At 42.0% G+C, this 19,591-nt stretch overlaps 2 protein-coding genes across 2 annotated transcripts in view; one reads left to right on the top strand and one right to left on the bottom strand.

The window, feature by feature from the left end:
• Window positions 1–1,408: 1,408 nt before the first annotated feature.
• On the top strand, window positions 1,409–4,510 carry LOC306776170 (Krueppel-like factor 2). Its single transcript, XM_079266780.1, has 3 exons — window positions 1,409–1,832; window positions 2,158–3,184; window positions 3,383–4,510. The coding sequence occupies exons 1-3, from the start codon at window positions 1,755–1,757 to the stop codon at window positions 3,556–3,558; spliced, it is 1,281 nt and encodes a 426-aa protein (XP_079122906.1). The 5' UTR covers window positions 1,409–1,754; the 3' UTR covers window positions 3,559–4,510.
• A 12,930-nt stretch (window positions 4,511–17,440) lies between these two features.
• The window catches only part of eps15l1a (epidermal growth factor receptor pathway substrate 15-like 1a), a gene marked incomplete at its 5' end in the record, with an annotated part of 48,162 nt that continues 46,011 nt past the window's right edge, over window positions 17,441–19,591 (bottom strand). Inside the window, one exon of the mRNA XM_079266912.1 lies at window positions 17,441–17,887. Coding sequence (XP_079123038.1) covers window positions 17,741–17,887 — 147 coding nt within the window. The 3' untranslated portion in view covers window positions 17,441–17,740. The remainder of the gene's footprint in view (window positions 17,888–19,591) is intronic.

Below are 19,591 nucleotides of genomic sequence, written 5' to 3'. Positions count from 1 at the left end.
TTGTGGCTCTTTTAGAGTTGAAAAATGACATTTCAATAAAAATGCAGACCTTTCTATAAATAGCTTTAATAAGGACAACTTTCTACTGAAGGGATCGCCAATACCTGTCAACAGTAAAGGTGTGTACCGAGACTGGCTTGGTTGGTACATGATTCTTCACGTGTTTCGTATACGCATGCACTCTGATGAATACAATGGAATGCCACCAAATCACCAAAGGGTGCCAAGCCTCCAAAAGTAACTGGCTGACTATCAAAGGCTAGTCAGCCTTTAATGATCATCTGAAATCGTTGTTCACCAGTGCAAAACAATGTAAAAGTACAGTATGTTCTTCTCTGCTTGTGCTGATTGCTATTTCAAGTGTTTGACATCGCTCACTTTCTTCTTTCTTCATGAGTCATTGAAGGACATAGACAATAGCAGCACATACAAACCGGGTTCTGTCACATAGACCATAAAATAAGTAAACTGTGAGTCAATTGTGAAGTACCTGTGTGATGGTGTACATGTGTATTTTTACATTGCATGTATTTGACAGCTGTGCAGTCATTATTTACACTGCAGAGGAAGATTTCAAAAAGGTATGACACATGAAATACATAGCCCGTTTGTAATTTTGCTGGTTTTATACTTCAATACTTTGCTGATAATGCTTTTCACTCATGTGGCAGTTCTACCTGTAACAGAGGTTGCTGGTTCAGATTAGAACCAGCAACTCTCACCATGCTGCCAGATTACAAATGAATGAGTGGAGGCTTGATTGACGCTTCCCGGAGAAGAGGGCAGAAGAGCCTTGGTGTAGCTGGCGCCTAGTGGCGGAAGCCTGCGCTACACCCCCCCCCCCCCCCCCCCCCCCCCCCCCCCCCCCGCGCTGCTCCGGGCATGACAGCCGGGGAAGAAGCGAGGAGTGTTTTTAGACCTGCTCTCTCTTTCTATCTGTCTGCCCATGTTCTGACAGAAACACACTCCCTCTCTCTGAAAGCGAGACAGAAATATGTGTCACATTTAGGATCAGCATTTGTGTTGATCGACAAATTATCTGTTATCATATGTTATAAGCAAACCGTTTTAGAACATATTGCCTCATTCTCTGTGTGCGTAAAAGCGCTCCGTATCCCGATGCGTATTACGCATGGCACCTGTGGCATCCTGTGGATATGCCTGTGTGCCCTTTTAGTATCTGGATTATTTTTGTCGCTCTTTTGACGACAGCGTGTTAATTGCTTATTCGTGTTTTAGTGGTGCGTTGTCTAGGGGCGGTCTGGTTCTATCTGCCCTGCCAGTTGTTGGCCAGGTTTGTCGGGAGGAGGGCGGGTTCTTCCCTGAGGAGGTTAAGTAGCTGCCCGCAGCGGAGCAGAGAGAGCATTCCGCATCGGTCCTCTTCGTCCTCGACTCTCTCGCCACCTCTCTGTCTCTGACTCGCAGGGAAACTCGGACCTTTATACCGTGGCTAAATTTAGGGGGCTTGGCCGGTGCGCAGCATCCTCATCCTGGACGCGCTTCCTTCCCCTTGCCTCGCATTGGTCCGACTTGTGCTGCGAACAATACTTATAAGAAAAGCTGCTCCCTCCAGACAGCACAGCTTGCACATGAGTGAAGAGAGCAGCAGCTCATCGGACCGCAGAAGAAGCAACGCGCACTGAAGCTTTTTCTTTTCTTTTCTGGAGACTCAGCGGACTCTGATTTCCTTTAACAACAGTGAAAGTGCATTTTCTCAATATTTAAGGACTTTTAAAACTTTTTTTGAAGAACGCATGGAAATGGCCTTGAGTGGGACCATTTTACCATCAATCTCTACATTTGCAGTCCAAAAGGAGAAATGTTGGGAAGATGTAAGTTGCGCATTCTACATATTTACATGTTTATTTAGTCACAGGATTTAATGTATTGTGTTGTGCTGGTCAGTCTGTCATATCAGAAATCATACACGGTGTTTGATGGTCCTTGAGACGTTTTTAAAACATTGGAATTATGCAAAGTTTCCAGGTACTGCAAAGTTAAATGAAAACTAGTAGTTGGTAGTTTTCAGCTCATTCTCTCTGCACTTGTTTGGCTGTTTTACGAGCTACTTTATCGAGGCGAATGACTGAAGGTGAAGAGGAAGTTAAGTTGTACATTTTGAAACAGACTAATTATTCTCTTTACTCTTTGCTCCAGAGGTGGAAGTGTGACATGAGCGGCGTTGCGCTCAACATGGCCAGCAGCTGCCTCGGCAGAAAAGACGAAGAGGACCTGGATAAGTTCTTGGATCTTGAGTTTATTCTCGCTAACACCACCGTGTCCGACAGCGCGCCGACCGCAGGAACTGGGGCAGAGTCCTATCGGCTCCAGGAGTCCGGGTTGTCCGCTTATCACCAGCAGCAAGGACAGCAGCAGCACACCGGGATGTCCCATCAGCCAGCCAGTTACACCTCTGGTCCAGCAATGAACAGCCCTCCGCCGCCCTACAACAGCCTGATGGCGGAGCTCCTTCGCTCCGACGTGGATACCAGCTTCCTCCCTGGGAGCGGCCCCAGCATCCACGGGAGATTCCAGATCAGCTCCGCGCCTTTCCCGACCACTCAGGATTTATTCCCCGAGCATCTGAACATTAAAGTGGAGCCCGCCTCCATGGACACGTACGGACCCGCCATGGGTCTGGTGCCTCAGAGCTGCGCCAAAGTCAAGCAAGAGGGCAGCGTCTCCTGCATGATGTCGTACGATCAGCAGCCGCGGCTGGCCAACTCTCCGCAGGCCGCGCTGGGCAGTATGACGCCGCCGCTAAGCCCGGACGACCTGATGAGCTCCGAGTGCCACCAGCCCCAGATGTGCAACTCCGCCTCGCTGACGTTCCCGCAGAGCTTCCACCACGCGCACCACCGCTGCGCGTCCGGGGGATTCCCTCAAGCGCACGCAGGGATGCAGATACCTTTCCCCGTGGCGCACCACCACCACCACCCGTTCCCCGGCATGTTTGGGGAGGACGCATCCATGGGCATGCAGCAGCAGCAGCAGCCGGCGGCCGGCCAGCGGGTCCTGCTCACCCCGCCGTCCTCCCCGCTGGATGTGATGGACGCCAAGCCGAAGAGGGGTCGCCGGTCCTGGCCGAGGAAACGGACTGCAACGCACACCTGCACTTTCGCTGGCTGTGGGAAGACCTACACCAAGAGCTCCCACCTGAAGGCGCACCACAGGACGCACACAGGTAAGAGCCGCACGTTGAATGTAGCGGACGGATTTATTTAATATTTATTTGATTTCATATTTCATTCTTATTTGATTTTATTTATTTATTTATTTTCACAGCAGCACATACAGAAACATGTGTAGGCTACTATAATAGATGTGCACACGAATAATAAACTGTGACGTCACTCACGGCTGTTGTTGTTGTTGTCCACAGGAGAGAAACCGTACCACTGTAGCTGGGAGGGCTGCGGCTGGAAGTTTGCGCGTTCCGACGAGCTCACGCGTCACTTCCGGAAGCACACCGGACACCGGCCGTTCCAGTGTCACCTGTGTGAGCGGGCCTTCTCCCGCTCCGACCACCTCGCCCTGCACATGAAGAGGCACATGTGAGGAAAGCCAAGGACTCCTGTGCACCGCATGGACCCGATTCAAAGAGCTATAATCCTCATATGATGAGCTAGAGACGGATGCTGTATATAGAGGTTCCTATAGGAGTATCATATAGTGATACCACCACAGCATACACTGCCATACAGCAAAATGACTAAACTGTAATACCTAGAGGAATATTATCATGATTTGTATTCCATTGGGGCAAAATGAGCAAATAGATGAGATGCTCTGAAATTATATTTTTTGTGAAAAGATTTATTTAAATGTTATTATCTTTGAGAGAAACTACGAACAAACCACAAGTCAAGGAGGAAAAAACAGCCAGATACGACAGAAACAGATGAATTCTGTTCGAATTTTTTTTTTTTTTTTTACTATGTAGCTGGTACTACTTTTTTTATGGAATGCTGTTTATATAGACAACACATTAAAGGAACATTCCACTGAACATGTCCGGCACATGCCACTGAAGCAACTGGAAGCAGACAATCCTTTTTGAAGAACATTGATATTTTTCTTTCTTTGTACTTTCACCTATAGTGCCTTTTATAACACATTATTACAAATCCTTACGAGTGCCATATTCTCCACTGGCTAAAAAGACAATCAAAGTGTGATCCTGTGTGTTATATCGTGAGTGTACACGTGCGCATGTGAGATGAGCTTTGAGACAATGTTTTGTTTTGAAACTGCCGTTCGTTCTGTTCATTCTTGAATAGGATGTCGCGTCTGTGAGTCTGTCTGTAGGAAGTCTCACAGAAGTGCAATGCCATCTCAGCGCCACCTGATTGACAAAGGGCTACCCAGTCTTTAGCAACAAAACAAATACAACCCAAAAAGACTTGTTTGTTTGTGTCTTGAAGAAATGTACTGCCTTGTAAATTGAATTGTTTTTTAATATAATGTAAATAGTTTATTTTAATGTACATATTAAACTAAATGAACATGATTTCTGAGTCCTGAGTGTGATTGTCAAATATGATATCAAAAAACGTGGTTTTGATGTGAACACATTACACAAAGCACAGATTTCCCTGAAAACTGGTTCCCAACCTGAAGTTCTGGACCCTCAAAAGCAGGGGTCTCAAACTCCCGACCCGTGGGCCGAATCCGGCCCGCCACGTCATTTTATGTGGCCCGCGAATCCGCCAGCAAAAACAAACAAAAAAAGTTAAAGTTAAAGTTAGACTTGAAAATAAAAATATCCCCATAGTCGGAATTATGAGATTGAAAGTCAAAATGATGAGATTGAAAGTCAAAATTATGAGATCGAAAGTCGAAGTTATGAGATAAAAAGTCGAAGTTATGAGAACTTAAACACAGTCATAGAAGCAGCTCTTTGGCTGGTTAATGTACATTTGGCTGTATTGTGAGTACATTGAAGACTACTTTAAACATGGCTTTACAACACATGAAATACTTCACGTGGGATTGTGCAAACGCACCCTTGAAAGGATTTTAAGCATTGAACAAAGTTATTGTAATAACTTGTGTTTGATATTTTCTTCAATAGTTTGATCTTTGATAGAGTAATGTGGGTTTCTGAACCCTAAATTAAAAGGATTTATGTTATAATAACAGAAATGTGCTGAAATATATTTTTACATTTATATAACTGCATGTACAATATTTATACACTTGAATAAACAATAATCAAATGCAGAGAGAGTTATTTAACAATATGTTAGGAGTAGTTACATTTACAACCGGCCCTTTGTGGGCGACCATGATGCTGATGTGGCCCGGAGTGAAAATGAGTTTGAGACCCCTGCTCTAAAGACAAAACCTATAGGGGTCACAAGATGAGTTTTCTTTTCTTCTTCTCTTCTAAACACTATTAAATCATCTGAGAAGGGACCATAATGCTGGTTGAACTGTGACGCAATCTAAAACAGGGTGGGGGGTTGCTAAAGAGTAACAAGCCTAAAACAAAGCTATGTCTACTATAGGTTGTGTCCAGATCAACTTCAGATTCTTTCCTGTCTGATAGTTTTATTTGAATAATTGTACATGCCTTTGGAAGTAAAATTAACCAGTTATTTAATTATTAATGTTTTTATTTATTTAATTCTAATTCCAAATATACCAAGACCATGGGCTAGGTTTTGTGCCTTGCTTATGAAATGATGGTTTAATCCTGAAGGTGTCGATTTAGGAGGTTGGCACCAGGTAAGCCAACCTCAGAAGCTGCTTCCATCCAGGGGCCCCCCGAGACCAATGCTTCCCAGCTGGGACAGAGCGGCCGCCAGAGCGCTGCGGCAGCCGCCTATAAATACAAACATTACATTAACATAATTACAGGGGCCCGATATAGATGGAGGCAATGCAGAAGAACCGCAATGAGTGGGAGGGATGGAGGGGTGAAAGGAAAAGAGAAAACCCTGTCTCAAATCAACTGAAAAGACCCAACATGGGACAAGTGTTGTCAGGTTGCTCGTAGGGATGAACGCTGGGAATGGAGATGTTGTCGTCACTGCATGCGAAGGAGGATTTTGTATCCTGTCTTTTTTCGAACATTCACAGTTCGAGAGATTGAGTTTCACGATGGCACACTGTCTTGTCTGCTCAGCAGTCTATTAATGCCACAAGCACTCTTTATATTCCAAAAAAAAGACACGCCGATTCCTGTGAGCCGGCAGAGTTTATTCACCCTCCTAGAAAGCAAGTGTTTGGATGACGAAGATAACATCAGGGCTGTGGGTTGGGTTCGTGTGTTACATCAGAAAAGCCACAACATGGAAATTATTTCTATGAAAATGATGTCCAGCGGAGCGTGACGAGGCAATCGAGGGGGGACGATACAGAGTTTGATCAAAAGCTGACTTTTCACCTCTACTTCAAATGCGGCCACTCAACAAGTTGATACATCGTTTTTGCTGTCATCCCTATATCGGGCATAATAACAGGTACATCACACACATAAAGACAACATTTAACTGATACAAATCATAGTCAAAATTAGGAAAGATCTGATGATAATAAACTCGAATGATCCTTTAACAGGGAATTGGACCTTTTACAAGTACACGTGTTCATTTGTGTTGACTAACAAACACAGAGATGATGGCTGCTCATGCAACTCTTCTCCCACCTCGCCGTTTCACACTTGCACTGCTGCAGCAGTCGGAGGCCCTGTGTCTATTTTTGGGTTGTGAAAGGCCTCACATCTCAGAGCCATCTCCAGGGTGGCCCTGTGCCAGCCCTGAGAAAAATAGGAACCCCCCCCCGCCGCTATCATTAGTACATTTACTCAAGTGAAAAATCAAGCATTTTCACTTCACTTTTTCAGCTGAGTATACAGGGTGGCTGCCGCTGCAGAGCGTGGGAAGCTGCGACCCGAGGCGGGTCAGATGGTGGACAGGTTGGCAGCTGGCAGTGTGTGTACGACGGCTCCTAAAGACTCCTCTGCACTCTGGTCTGATGCTCAGACCTGTTTTCTGGCTAAGCCTTATTTTAAACTCTAGTGGAGACCCCACTGAAGATACTAAATATGTCAGGCTGAATTAGGAGGGCATGTGTATTAAATTATGCATTTCCATTCCATTTCAATTTGCTGCAAAGGTGCCTTTAATCAGAAGCATTGGAAGCTTCCGTCATGCTCTTCTTCCTGATATGGTCCCATTTGTTGATGTTCACTAAAAAGCCATTACAAAAACAAGTCAAAGAAACTTGCTTGTCAGCATTAACTAACGTGTTCAGAGTATCATTCTGCCTCCATCTATGCTCTGCCCACAAAAACACGTTATGTTTACAACAGAAATATGCAATGGAATCATAATGTACATTTTAAAGACTTGTTTCATCTAAATCACACAAAACCTATTTTGTCATTAACCTCCAATTGTAACTCACCATGTAGATAGTTTATATGTCCAGGTTTTGAGACATCTGTCTCTGACATTTCTGCCTCCAGTCCAATGCATTATAAAGTTAATAGACTTTCTAGAACCCGCCCCCCTCACTGTTTCCCCACTTGATTGACACACAAAAACAGGTTGATGGGCTTTTATTTGGTTCATGAACCGTTCCACACACTTCCAGTGAAGGACACACCAAAAGCTCAGCTTAGCACTGCCTCCGCCTCGAGTCTATAAACCTGAGGGATAAAACTCAAACATGTGACATTCCTGAAGCATTCCTCCCTATCCCGATGGTTTCTCCCACCCACCTCCCTGTCCAATGCTAATATTTTCAGTTGGCAAGAGGCTGTAAACGAGCTCTCAACCTCTTGTGCAACAGATCATCTCAGATGAACTCCCCTCTAGAGTGTTTAGTGGCATATTCTTCCCCAACTCCAACATAACACACGCATAAAACCATAAGTGTGTGGACAAAACTGATACCAGAGATGTGGAGATGAACAGTGTTTTCCTGTCGGTGGGGTCAAAAGGCCAGTGAGGATTGCGGTAAAAACTTTTTTTTCCCAGTGAAATTCAGTGAATCGGGGAACTTTATCAGCTGTTGGTGTCTTATCTGAATGGATTCCCAGAGCCACGGGTGTCCGGCACTTTCTGAAGAAGAGTGGGAATGTTATTTCTGGGAAGAGGATGCCATCTACTGGGACAGCAGCACCACTGTGAGCGGCAGGACACACCTGCTGGAATCCAGTTTGAGGAGGCGTTCAGGCACTTGGATTCCAGCAGGTGTATCCAAGTGCCTGAACGCCTCCTCAAACTTCTACTGACCGCAGCAATTTCTCAAGTAAGAGGTTAAGTTCAGTTGTATTTTGGATATTTCTATGTCATCTACTCATTTCTCTCTCGTTGAGGCGTTAGGGAGAAGGGCTTCGAGGGCATTAGGGTGAGAAAGGAGTTAAATGGCGGAGAGGGAACACAGACAGAGGGAATGTGTATTCTGTCCCAGCTAAACTAGTTCATTAAGCAACCAGACACATGAAATTTAAGAGATGTTTTGTTTTCAAATGAGTATTTATTTTTGCAAATTAATAAACAAAGAGGAATATTTTTGTATGCAAATTAGTTAATTTGACACATTTTAACCCCACTGAATTGTCTTGTTTTGTACATATATATATATACATATATACATCCATACATATATACACACATATATATATATATCCATACATATATACACACATATATATATATCCATCCATATATCCATCCATATATATATATATCCATACATATATCCATACATATATATATATATATATCCATATATATATACATACATATACATATATATACATACATATATACATACATATATATACACATATATATATATATGTATGTATATATATATGTATATGTATGTATATATATATATATATATGTATATGTATGTATATATATATATATATACACATATATATATACATACACGCGTACAAAAAACAACTCTACATGAGCTCAGTTTGACATAGATAATTTACTGTAAATTGATTTACATCGTACTCCAGATTACAGCAGTAAATATGTTTTTAGGTCTACATCTAGTAAATTGTTCAGTGTTTTGTTTTCCCTGTGCCTTTTTTCTGCTCGAGAATTATCGATGCTGAGTTTTGACAGCATTTTGGGTGCAAATTTAGGAGGCTCATCTCGCTACACAGCATGGAGACTATAGGGCTGCATTGAATGTGGTTGAATTGAGGTTTACGAATGAAGTTTTTGATGTCTGTTGTCATATTTTATGATGCAACACAAAAAAGGGTAAAATATGATTTTCTATTATTGTGCTGAGATAATTACTGAGAGAAATTAGCCCTCTGTCGCTGAATGTGTTTCCGAGAGAGGGAGAAGACAAGGGGGAAGATGGACTACTGTACGCAATGTTTCTATGTTATTCATAATAATAATTAATTGTGTTCCATAACATACAAAAACTAGGCCTTGTATAAAAAGGATTAAAGATAATACATAGAAAGGTACACTCAGAAGAGTGCAGATTTAGTTTGCAACGACCACTGCTGTATTACTGCTTACCCTCCATCATCTAGTCACCAATGGCCTGGAAGGCATCAGTGTGTAAAACACACTTCATTCAAACTTAACTTAAAACAAGCGGAGATGAATGCAGGCAATGGGCAGCCAAAATATCATGCGGCTGCAGCAGAATGCGAGAATAGCCATGGACAGACACGGAGATGCACACTCACAACACCACGAATGCGCGTGACTGATCACATGATCCTCTCGGCTGAGATAACAAGAATTAGAACAGTGTGCAACAAAACTACAATAAAATACAAATAATTTAAGCATAAATTATTCCCTTTTCAGATTCAAGTCATCAGTCTGCTTTGGATGCTGTGGGAGTACCATAATCACCCCTTTTTGACACCCAGCACTGCAGCACTTGAGCTGATGTTCAGCTGTGAGCTTTTCTTGGGGGTGAGTTTAAGTAGAACTTAAATTCTTGGGGGTGAGTTTTCACAAAGTGCATGTGTTTTCAAGTTGAAAATAATGGAGCAAGAAATTGTAGCTGTGCTGATGAGGCTGAAAAGTGAAAGCACACTGGTGAGAGGCTAGAAGCAGAAGAGATACAGAACTATTGTGATGTGAAAACCAACATTTATCCTTTAATTCTCTCTGACCCACATTCCCAGTTAAAAAGCCAATAGGCTTTTCATTTCCTCCTCTCCATTACCATAGGGTAAACACAAACCTAGCGAGGGATTTCCTGTTATTCCATACGGAGACAGTTAGCATTCGCTAACATAGCCGATTGCTTGGGTTTCAGCTAATATGTCCAAAAATGGCGGCTGTGTTTGCACAGCATTCGTTTCACACTCCACAGCTGTATCCTTGAAAACGTAGCGGAGCGTAATTCACTGCACATTGTGGCTGTCTGGGAGGGATGGAGTTGTTACTGCAGGTCGTGTTTAAGCTCTTTACAAGGCCCCGTCTGCAAGGAGTCTGTCAGAGAACAATTACAGGTCTTCACAGTAAGAACAGGGAACCTCAGGACAGTGCCTAAAATCAGGTGAAGAAGTACCAGCCACTTGGCTAATCATGTCAGTTAATATTGTTCTTGAATGATGCATATGCACAAATACAGTTCTACTTAAAGCTAATATGAGGCATTATAATTGTGTGTCTATCTTGGTGGTCCCTAACGCGGTAGTGTTCCCCTAGCACCAGTTTCCCTTTACATAAGAGTTTACTGCAGCAGGGGTCTGACAGTCTGCCCTGTGCAGTCCTGGTTCTGGTCCTCCCGTGCCTCCCTCCCTCCCCCCCCCAGCGAGTCCAGCAATAAGGACTGAAAATCCAGCAGAGTGGTGTTTTTAGTGTAGTTATCTTCATGTCTGTGGTCAAGATCAAGTCAAGACCCAGAAAGACATGCTGTGCAGGAGAGAAGGAATGATGGTGGGAAACCTGTCTGGTTTTATTCCTTTCTGGCATAAAACAGGAGCAAAAGCTTTGAGAGTTTCGTGGAAGGACAGATAGTGTGTATGGAAACTACCAAAGCAAAGAGTTAGACTATGGGACACACTTGCCACCATAAGTTCCATAAGGGATGCAGACACATACACGGTTTGTTTGGTTTTGTTTCTGTGTATTTGCAGTGAAGTTGTGTAGCCGCAACAGTTTGCCGCATGGTACTGTCAGAGTTAAAACAGCCCTACAGGGCGGTTAAAAGGGCACTTTGTCAAATGTTAGAAAATAACCCAGATGAGACTCTCACAAACTCATAGAAGTGCAATGTTAAATTACAGAAATACTCAATTTAAAATCTTTCACGTCTCCAGTCTTCAACTTGTCACCTGTAACAAATAAAGCGGCAGTCCACCCTCATTGAACTGAAATGTTTTATTCTAGTAAACAGCACAGACCAGTAGAGGGTCACCGTTCAAAACAAACCAGCGTCTGTTCTCTCTGCAGCGTAACTGTAAGCAATCCTCCCAATGGTTCCTCACCATGTTTACTTTTTCTTCTTCACCTTTTTATAGGACAAATATAACAGACATGATACTGTACAGACTGTATACACATCGTATGCATCTTGATGAAGACAGCTCAGAGTAGTTCGCCTACATGGGAGGAAGGGAAGTTAAGGCAGAAAAAAAAGAAAATCCACCAAAATAAAGTGAATGGAGAATGAAACAAGTCCCCTCAAAATCTGATTGTGCTGCTTACTATTAAGCATCAGTCAGACAGAATTCAAACGATTTTTGACCCAAATGAAATATCCACCATTTAGAAAAATAAAATGAGTATTAAAACCGAGGAATAATTAAGTTGTACATTTTTACATTTCTTTAGCCTTCATTCTATAAATACCTTTAACTGCTAACATTACTGATAATTAAAACATATTGAGTAAGGAACATTGTGTTACCATTTTCTTTTGCCAAAATAGACAAAAAGTATTTTGAACTGAAAGGCTTGTAGATTGCAATCAAAGCAGGAACTTCCTCCACAAAGTGGGGACAGAGGAGTGGGCGGTGGCTGGTGCATAAATAATCATACGAAAAACATTCGCTAGGTATCAAAAAAAAAAAAAGTTTCACAGGACACACAAAAAAAACAATAAATAAACAATCTATTGCACAATGGAGGTATCAGACGACAGTATCAATGACGGTCGCGGTCTGGAATTGGCCAGTCTAAGCAGTACACTGCAGATGGGCTGAGGTCAAAGGGGAGGTTAGACAGAAACACACGAAGAACAGATGGAGGGTCACAGTGCGCGGTAGGCTCGGTGTCAAGTATTAATACGAACTGAAATGTGCAAGTGTGAAAAAAAAGTACCATGAGCAGGCATCAAATATCTGGTCAGATTTGTAATATTGTTACTCTTTGATTTTAAAAAAACGTATGCAATTCCATTTCAACAACTTTAGACAAATTCACATTTGCACATAGATTTAACATTCCAGAGCTTTGTATTTTGTCTCAAATATTGTTTTGGTGTCTGTACCGAGATTCGGGTATCTTATCGCCACTAGAATCAAAAAGGTCCAAATGACATCCACTAGTTCTCAGTGAGTGTTGAGCATTCTAATGATCAAGTATTGGTTTTTGCTTCTGGCAGGTGGGCAGCATTTGGCACTTTTACATGAAGACTGCCACATTGTCTATGAAGCCCTCTGCTTCCTGGATGTTGCCATTTTTACCGTGTGAAAATATCACAACGCTGCCTGTTGATGCATTTAGAAATAGCAATGACTACAAAATGTCACAGTTGAGACAAACTTGCCCTAAACCTCCTCCCAGAGCAGTGGGTACCATTGCATTCTGTGACACTCAGATCGTTTCTACATTATAGATTTCTGTTCACGTTTCACAAGAGAGGTTTGCTTCCAAAAATGCAGCTGAGCCATCTGGCTGTGACCAAAAGACCACAGACACACCGAGACCAAAATTTGAAGGAGACATTTTTGAATATTAGTCTTTTTTTTGCCGTGCAAGGTGCACGTCACACTGTTGTGAACAAGTTTAGACGACTGAAAATGGCGTCGTTATCGATAGCTAATCTGTATTTAACTGACGGTTAACAGTCGGCTACGAGCTAGCTTGTTAGCTAGCGGCATGTTACAGTAATGTACATTTTCCACGTTACAGCTGTTTTAGGATATAAAAGCCTGAAAAAAAATGAACTAGTTGGAACCCCACTCTTTCTGTGGCACGTAACATGAACTACAATACCTTGTTAGCTCGGCATTCCTTATCAAAACAAATGGGTAGTAGCTGACAACAAGCTAGCCTGTTAGCTTGCTGCCAGCTATTACCCTGCACCATTTCGTTTCAATGAGGAATGAAAACAGGCATACGTTTCAATATGAGTAACATGTTCACTACAGTGTGACAGCAACGAGGTAAAGCCAATGTGCGTTTCTATGGCTCAGAGGTAGAAGGAAGCTCTCAGGAGGTGTTAGCCGTGTACAGCTTAGAGAAGCTCACTATCCAGGGACACTGCTCTCCTACAGGTACATACTTTGTAACAGCTACAGCAAAGGAAACATTCATGATATGTAAACAAGACAAAACAAAACAAAATGGCAGGGGAGAGGCCGTTCACATTTCTATCTGGCAGAATCGGTGTCTGCACATTAACTTGAGCATTTCTATCCAATTTGAGTGAATTCACATTTTTACCCCCAGAAGAGCTATTCAACACTTGTATAATATCTCAGGGGAGATATTAGACATTAGTAAGATAGTTCAGTCACGCTATTGACCTTCCATCATCTTGTTCAATGTGATGACTGGAGAGGCAAACGTAACACTAAATAACATGAGGTCATCTCGTCGTACCAGTCAGTGCAAAGCCTTCAACACCAAGACAAATTTGACATACTATCTAGTAGTTAAGCAAACTATGTTTCATCCCAATGTGCTTGTCCCAACTGTTGGATAAAATGACTTAGTTTGTCCTAAAGATCCATTAAAAATACAGCTTGTTCGCATCATACAGAGAACCTGGCCCTGAAGACCATCATATTACGTATCACAGTCCTGGATGGGTATCTGACACAACCTAGACATTTCTGTCAATTAGACATTCATAAAGTTAGTTATGGGAAGAATGTTGAAATTATGAACTCCCCATAACATCGGGCAGTCAATTCAGCCACATTTAATGGAACAAGAGTGGAGCATTTAAGGGGATCAGCTAGCTTAGAATGAGCCGTTTTTGATCTGCTTCACAGAGATGACTGCCATGTTTCTACAGTAGCCCAGAACAGACAAAACAGTGGCTATAGACTGGGCCATTCATGTTTTGGTATTACATTAAACTAAAACAGTAGTATATTTGCGCTGAGCACACTTTTGTTGGATTTGACAAAATGATGATGCCTTTAGAAGCTGATTAGGTGTGTCCACATTTCAAAATTCTTCTTTACAAATTTAATAAACGTCCAACTAATTAAAATGGTCCAGTTCCATTAGAAGACATCCAGCACTGTATTACGACGATCCAGAGACCAAAGTACTGCTAGTGGTTACAACTGGTCTCAACAATGAACACTAACAATCTCAACAAGCTATGCTTCAACTAAAGCCTCTTTCTCCCTATATTTTTTAAAGTTATGGTAATGAAAAATGAGAAACTTCATATGTCATCCCTTAAAGTTAACGTTAAGGAGAACGTACGTGCTCTGAGCAGATTCCGCCTGCAGGGCACTGACTGACGCCTATGATTGGTCATGGACACACAGCGAATACAGACTGGCATAAATATAAATATGAAACACAATGTGATATTTGAAACTGCAAACAGGGGAGCTCTGAGTGAGACAGAAAGTCTTCAGTGACTTAGTTCAGCAGAATCTGTTCGACGTTAAAAGTCCACATCCGTCCATCTCACTCAAACACGAGTCAGCGCTTCAAGTTAAAAGGGATAACTCTGAGAAAAACCATGAAACATCAGTAACAGCAAATATTTCAAATTGACAGCCTAATGACACCTGATCCAAACCTTTCCAAACACTCTGCAGCTTGTGCTCGCTGGTTTGTGGAGCACTGGGGTGACAAAACAATAACGATTCATTTGGATGTTCTTTTAAAACAAAAACACGTCAAAATAATAATTAAAAATCCTCAATCTCCAAAAAGAAAACAAGGTCAAACATAGAAAAAAGTGATTCCCTCATCTTGCCTTTCATGTGTCGAATGTGGTGTGACATCACAGCATCGGGATCGAGAATACAGCATAGTTAGCTCTGTTAATATAATATATATACACTGGATAGAGGGGGTGGGAGTACTGCAGCGTCGTCACAGCAAACTCCACACAGTACAGTCTCACACTACGGACGAAGAAAATAGATCTGTACAATTTGTTTCTGTCACTCAAAAGAATATGTTGACATTTGAAACTGTTATTTTCATTTGTCAGGGAGTTGTCACATTAGAGGGAAACAGTGTAATGGAGCTTCATCAGGGTTTCTTTTTTTAAATATATATATACGCAGTTGAAGAGAAGTTGCTTTTTCTTTCCTCCCATTATGTGACCAGACTGAAATTGTCAGTTAAAAGTTTTCCCGTTTTCACAGAGGAGGAGCCACTGAGCCAGAGAAGGGAGCGTCTCTCCTGAAAGAGAACAAGCACAAGCACATGCACTGGACTCCAGATTATCCCACTCGGGGTCTTCATGGCAAAAAGCATGCTCCTGCTGCTGCTGCTGCTCCTACTCCCCCCTCCCCCCCACCAGGTTTGTGGTTATTTGATTAACGCATTTATTTAGGAATATGCGCAATGTAAACACAATCTGAACCGGAAAAGTAGAGCGTGGATCTTCGCCGGGTGTGTCTGCAACGAACACTGCTGTAATGTTCGACTGCGTCTAGACCTCAGGCGTATGAAATGTGTTTTTCACTTGACCGTTTCACGCGAGAGCTACGACGTCACTTTTTGCATCTACGAAGATGCCTGCACCGGCTCTGTGCAGACGCGGAATAACAATAACCATGTCTCTGGCCACAGAGCAGCGGCTGAACCGTGGCGATGCAGTCAAAATTGTGTGTATTGGTAGATCTGTTCTGCCAAAAAAACAGTTGGATGTTCTTTTAAAACAAAAACACGTCAAAATAATAATTAAAAATCCTCAATCTCTAAAAAGAAAACAAGGTCAAACATAGAAAAAAGTGATTCCCTCATCTTGCCTTTCATGTGTCGAATGTGGTGTGACATCACAGCATCGGGATCGAGAATACAGCATAGTTAGCTCTGTTAATATAATATATATACACTGGATAGAGGGGGTGGGAGTACTGCACCCCCCCCCCCACTACACCCCCCCACTGTGTCTCACTTGGGGCCCTGTTAAAGAGTAGTGAGTCAGCAGTCAATTAATGGCAGTATCAAATTGGCAACCCACGAGAGGTCCTTGAGCATGCAGCCATAATCTGCCGACCAAAGTATCACGCAGTTTGCTGCAGCACAATGCGAGATTAGCCGTGGACAGACACACAGCGAGAGAGGCGCGAACACACTCACTCATGGCCAATCTCATTATCTCCTCCAGGAGACAATAGTAAATAATAGAGGCCTTCAAGGAACATGGTCAGTATTTCTCAGCCTGTATGAAGTTGTATAATGTATTGTGAGGCTCTACAGCACATCAGCTCATTAATAGGTAACGAAGCATGTAGTGCCACGAGGCCCTTATCACACCAGTTCATATTGGTAAGTGCAGAGCATATTGCTTAACAAATGTGCCACATAGTGAACCTGGGAATTGGTCGATAACCCAGCCTTCTAATCCCTAATCTAGTAATAGTAGACCCCGGTGTGGTATCAAATTAAAAGGTAAACTGATATGGAGAACTATGCTTCAACTCAACTAGCATCAGATGAGATCAAAATCAATCATCATTTTCATACATCCAATACAGAGTTTAACCTATTTTAGCACAAAGCAGAGGGGAACGGTAAGCATCTAGCGGAAGTGAAAAAGAAACTCTGCTAACATGGAGCTTTTCACTTCTCAACTCAGTCTGGCTTAGTGACAGAATTTCCTGAGAAACAAAAAGTGTGAGAAAGAAAGAGAAATTGAGGAGCGTCAAATCCAGTCTTCTCTCTAAGAAACAAATACTGAAGTATCACTGCATGTCCATAGCGTTTCCATGCCAGCAATACAACTCAACACTAAATGCAGACAGCGTTTATAGCATCAGTAGCTCGATGATAAAACCGCGTCACCCTATATATCAGGAAAAAATAAAATCCCTTTCAGAAAACACCGTGGCAGTCTGAATTGTTATTTTTCTACAATGCTTGTAGCTGCTTGTTGCTACTGATATTAGCCATATCCCCACACTGTGAGAAGCTGCAGGAGAAAAACACGCTGAAATTCAAACCGTCAAGGTATTCTGTCAGCAATAGTCCGATTGGGCCCAGTGAACGGATCCGTCTCATCACTGTCCAGCCACTTTAGTGCATATACACAGTGCATCAAGGCCCTCTTCCTCCATCCTTCAGTTCGCCATCTCTTCATGTCAGCAGGAAAGTTGTCTGTTTTCTTTTCATAAATGTAGGGTCAGAGGCCAGACTCGCCTGGAGGTTCTTTCTTTTCCATTCATCGAGTCATTGCGAGTGGGGGAATGTAAAATAGTGGAGGTGCAAGTCCTGTGTATGTGTGTGGATCAGAGTTTGTATGAACACTTGGTAGAGTTAGTCCAATGAGCTGCTTTGTGTCTGCATGTTTAGATGTCAGTCATGTTAGCTTGTGTGTGTGTGTGTGTGCGCGCGGTCGGGGTTCTACGTCATGCGTTGGACATCTCGGCCTTGCTGAGAGCGATGGCCAGCTCCAGGTCTTCCTGCTCCTGCTGCCTGAGCCTCTTCAGCCGCTCGCGCTCGGCTCGCTCGCTCTCTCGCTTCGCCCACTCCAGCTGCTGAGCCTCGTTCCCAAACTACATAGAAAGACAGAGAAATATGACTGTTAAATAAATGTCTGATATGGCTTTATTCACATAAAAAGCACTCCTTCTAGTGATGTAACGGACCACTGTGGATCCGTGATCCGTACAGATCCCCCCATCACGGTTCGTCGCGCCTGGGAACCGTGGATTAATTACACAGTTTAATGTTCACCATCAGTGCGAAATTAAGTGTTACTGACGATCGTTATCCGTCAATATTCAGTCAAATATGCATTTCATATTTTCAGCATTTTAGTTTTTCTAGTCTCTGATAATGTTACATTGTAAACAATCAATCCGTGCTTAAATCAACAGGAGAGCTGGTAACCGTGGCAGCACCGCCATTATGATGCGTTCAGGCTCTGTTCAGTGAAAATGAGTATTGAACGAAGGTAAATTATTATGATGTGTTTACAGGTAATCTTGGTGTTGGTGAGAACCTTGATGTTTTCACATGAATATAAATAGATATTAGAGATGAACTAGAAAATGCATTTCCTGCTGAAAATGCGTTGGAATGCTGAAAGCTGAAATGAATCTCAAAAACATTGCTGAAAATAGATACCCAATTTTTTTTTAAATGGCAAAAAGCTTAATAATTCAAAAAAGTTGAAAGATTACAAATATGAAGTTATCACCCCTCTCCTGAAAGAGCTGAACATTTTGATATTCGAACGGTTTCTGTAGCTTAAAAGAATTCCAGCGGTAGTGATATTTGTTGTAGTAGAAGTATCATTAGCAGTATAAGTATTAGTAGCATTTGAATAAGTACTAGTTGTAGCAGTAGTGATATTTGTAGTAGCAGTAGAAGTTGTAGTCAAAATAATTAATATTGGTCTCTATGGGGCAGAAAGTCGGTTTTCCTCTCAATTAACGGCTTCCGTGTCAAATGTGGAAATCTGTGGGATTCCACAGTAATTTTTCTACGACAAGGACAATATTAGCTACTTCTACATCCAGAAATTATGCATGAAGAGTGAAGATTGTGGACACAGTGGCAAAACACAAATGTTTTTTTCACAAGAATCTCAAGCTGCTCTTCACTCTAGCGGTGACATCACGCACTCTAAGCTGCGCAATACACACCATTATAAAGTCAGAAAAGGGCTGAAAAATCATAAAAGTTAAATTGCTGAATCATGCAGCAATAGTTCAGGGTTTTCTCAACATTTGAAAGTTGAAATGGTGTCTGTAGCTGAAAGTATCAGGAAGTTGAAGGATTTGAAATTTGAAGAAGTTTAAGATGATTTGAAAACGTTCTCCATAGACATCCCATTCAAAGAAAAAGTTGCAAAAAGCTTAATAATTCAAAAAGTTTAAAGGTTAGAAATATGAAAAGTCATAGCACCCCTCTGCTGAAAGAGCTGAACATTTTGATAGCTTAAAAAATGAAGGAGAAGAAGAGGTGGGACGGAAGAAATAGAAGAAGTTGAATAAAGATTCAAAGAACAATAGCATTCCAACAATAAAGAAACAGGATAACAGCATTCCAACAATCATGACCTGTTTATACTACCTCTAAACAGATTATAATACACCATCAAAACTACTTATGACAATATTTTCTCATCAATAAAAATACAATCTTTTATTTCCTTATGATTTGAATTCTGTGTTTTTATGAAGAAAACCCCCCACTATAGATTACTTTAAAAAAAAGAAGTAAAAGTAAAATATCTAGAATTTCTGGTGGTT

This window comes from Melanostigma gelatinosum (assembly GCF_949748355.1).
Source record: "Melanostigma gelatinosum genome assembly, chromosome: 4".
In the NCBI taxonomy this organism is placed as follows: Eukaryota; Metazoa; Chordata; class Actinopteri; order Perciformes; family Zoarcidae; genus Melanostigma; species Melanostigma gelatinosum.
This window is presented reverse-complemented; position numbering and strand designations above follow the sequence as displayed.

Bases quoted from the DNA above. Each gene is read 5' to 3' on its own strand.
- LOC306776170 (XM_079266780.1), top strand. From the start codon at position 1,755: ATGGAAATGGCCTTGAGTGGGACCATTTTACCATCAATCTCTACATTT. The intron at 1,833-2,157 runs GTAAGTTGCGCA...TCTTTGCTCCAG, and splicing joins AGGAGAAATGTTGGGAAGAT to AGGTGGAAGTGTGACATGAG. The intron at 3,185-3,382 runs GTAAGAGCCGCA...TGTTGTCCACAG, and splicing joins GCACCACAGGACGCACACAG to GAGAGAAACCGTACCACTGT.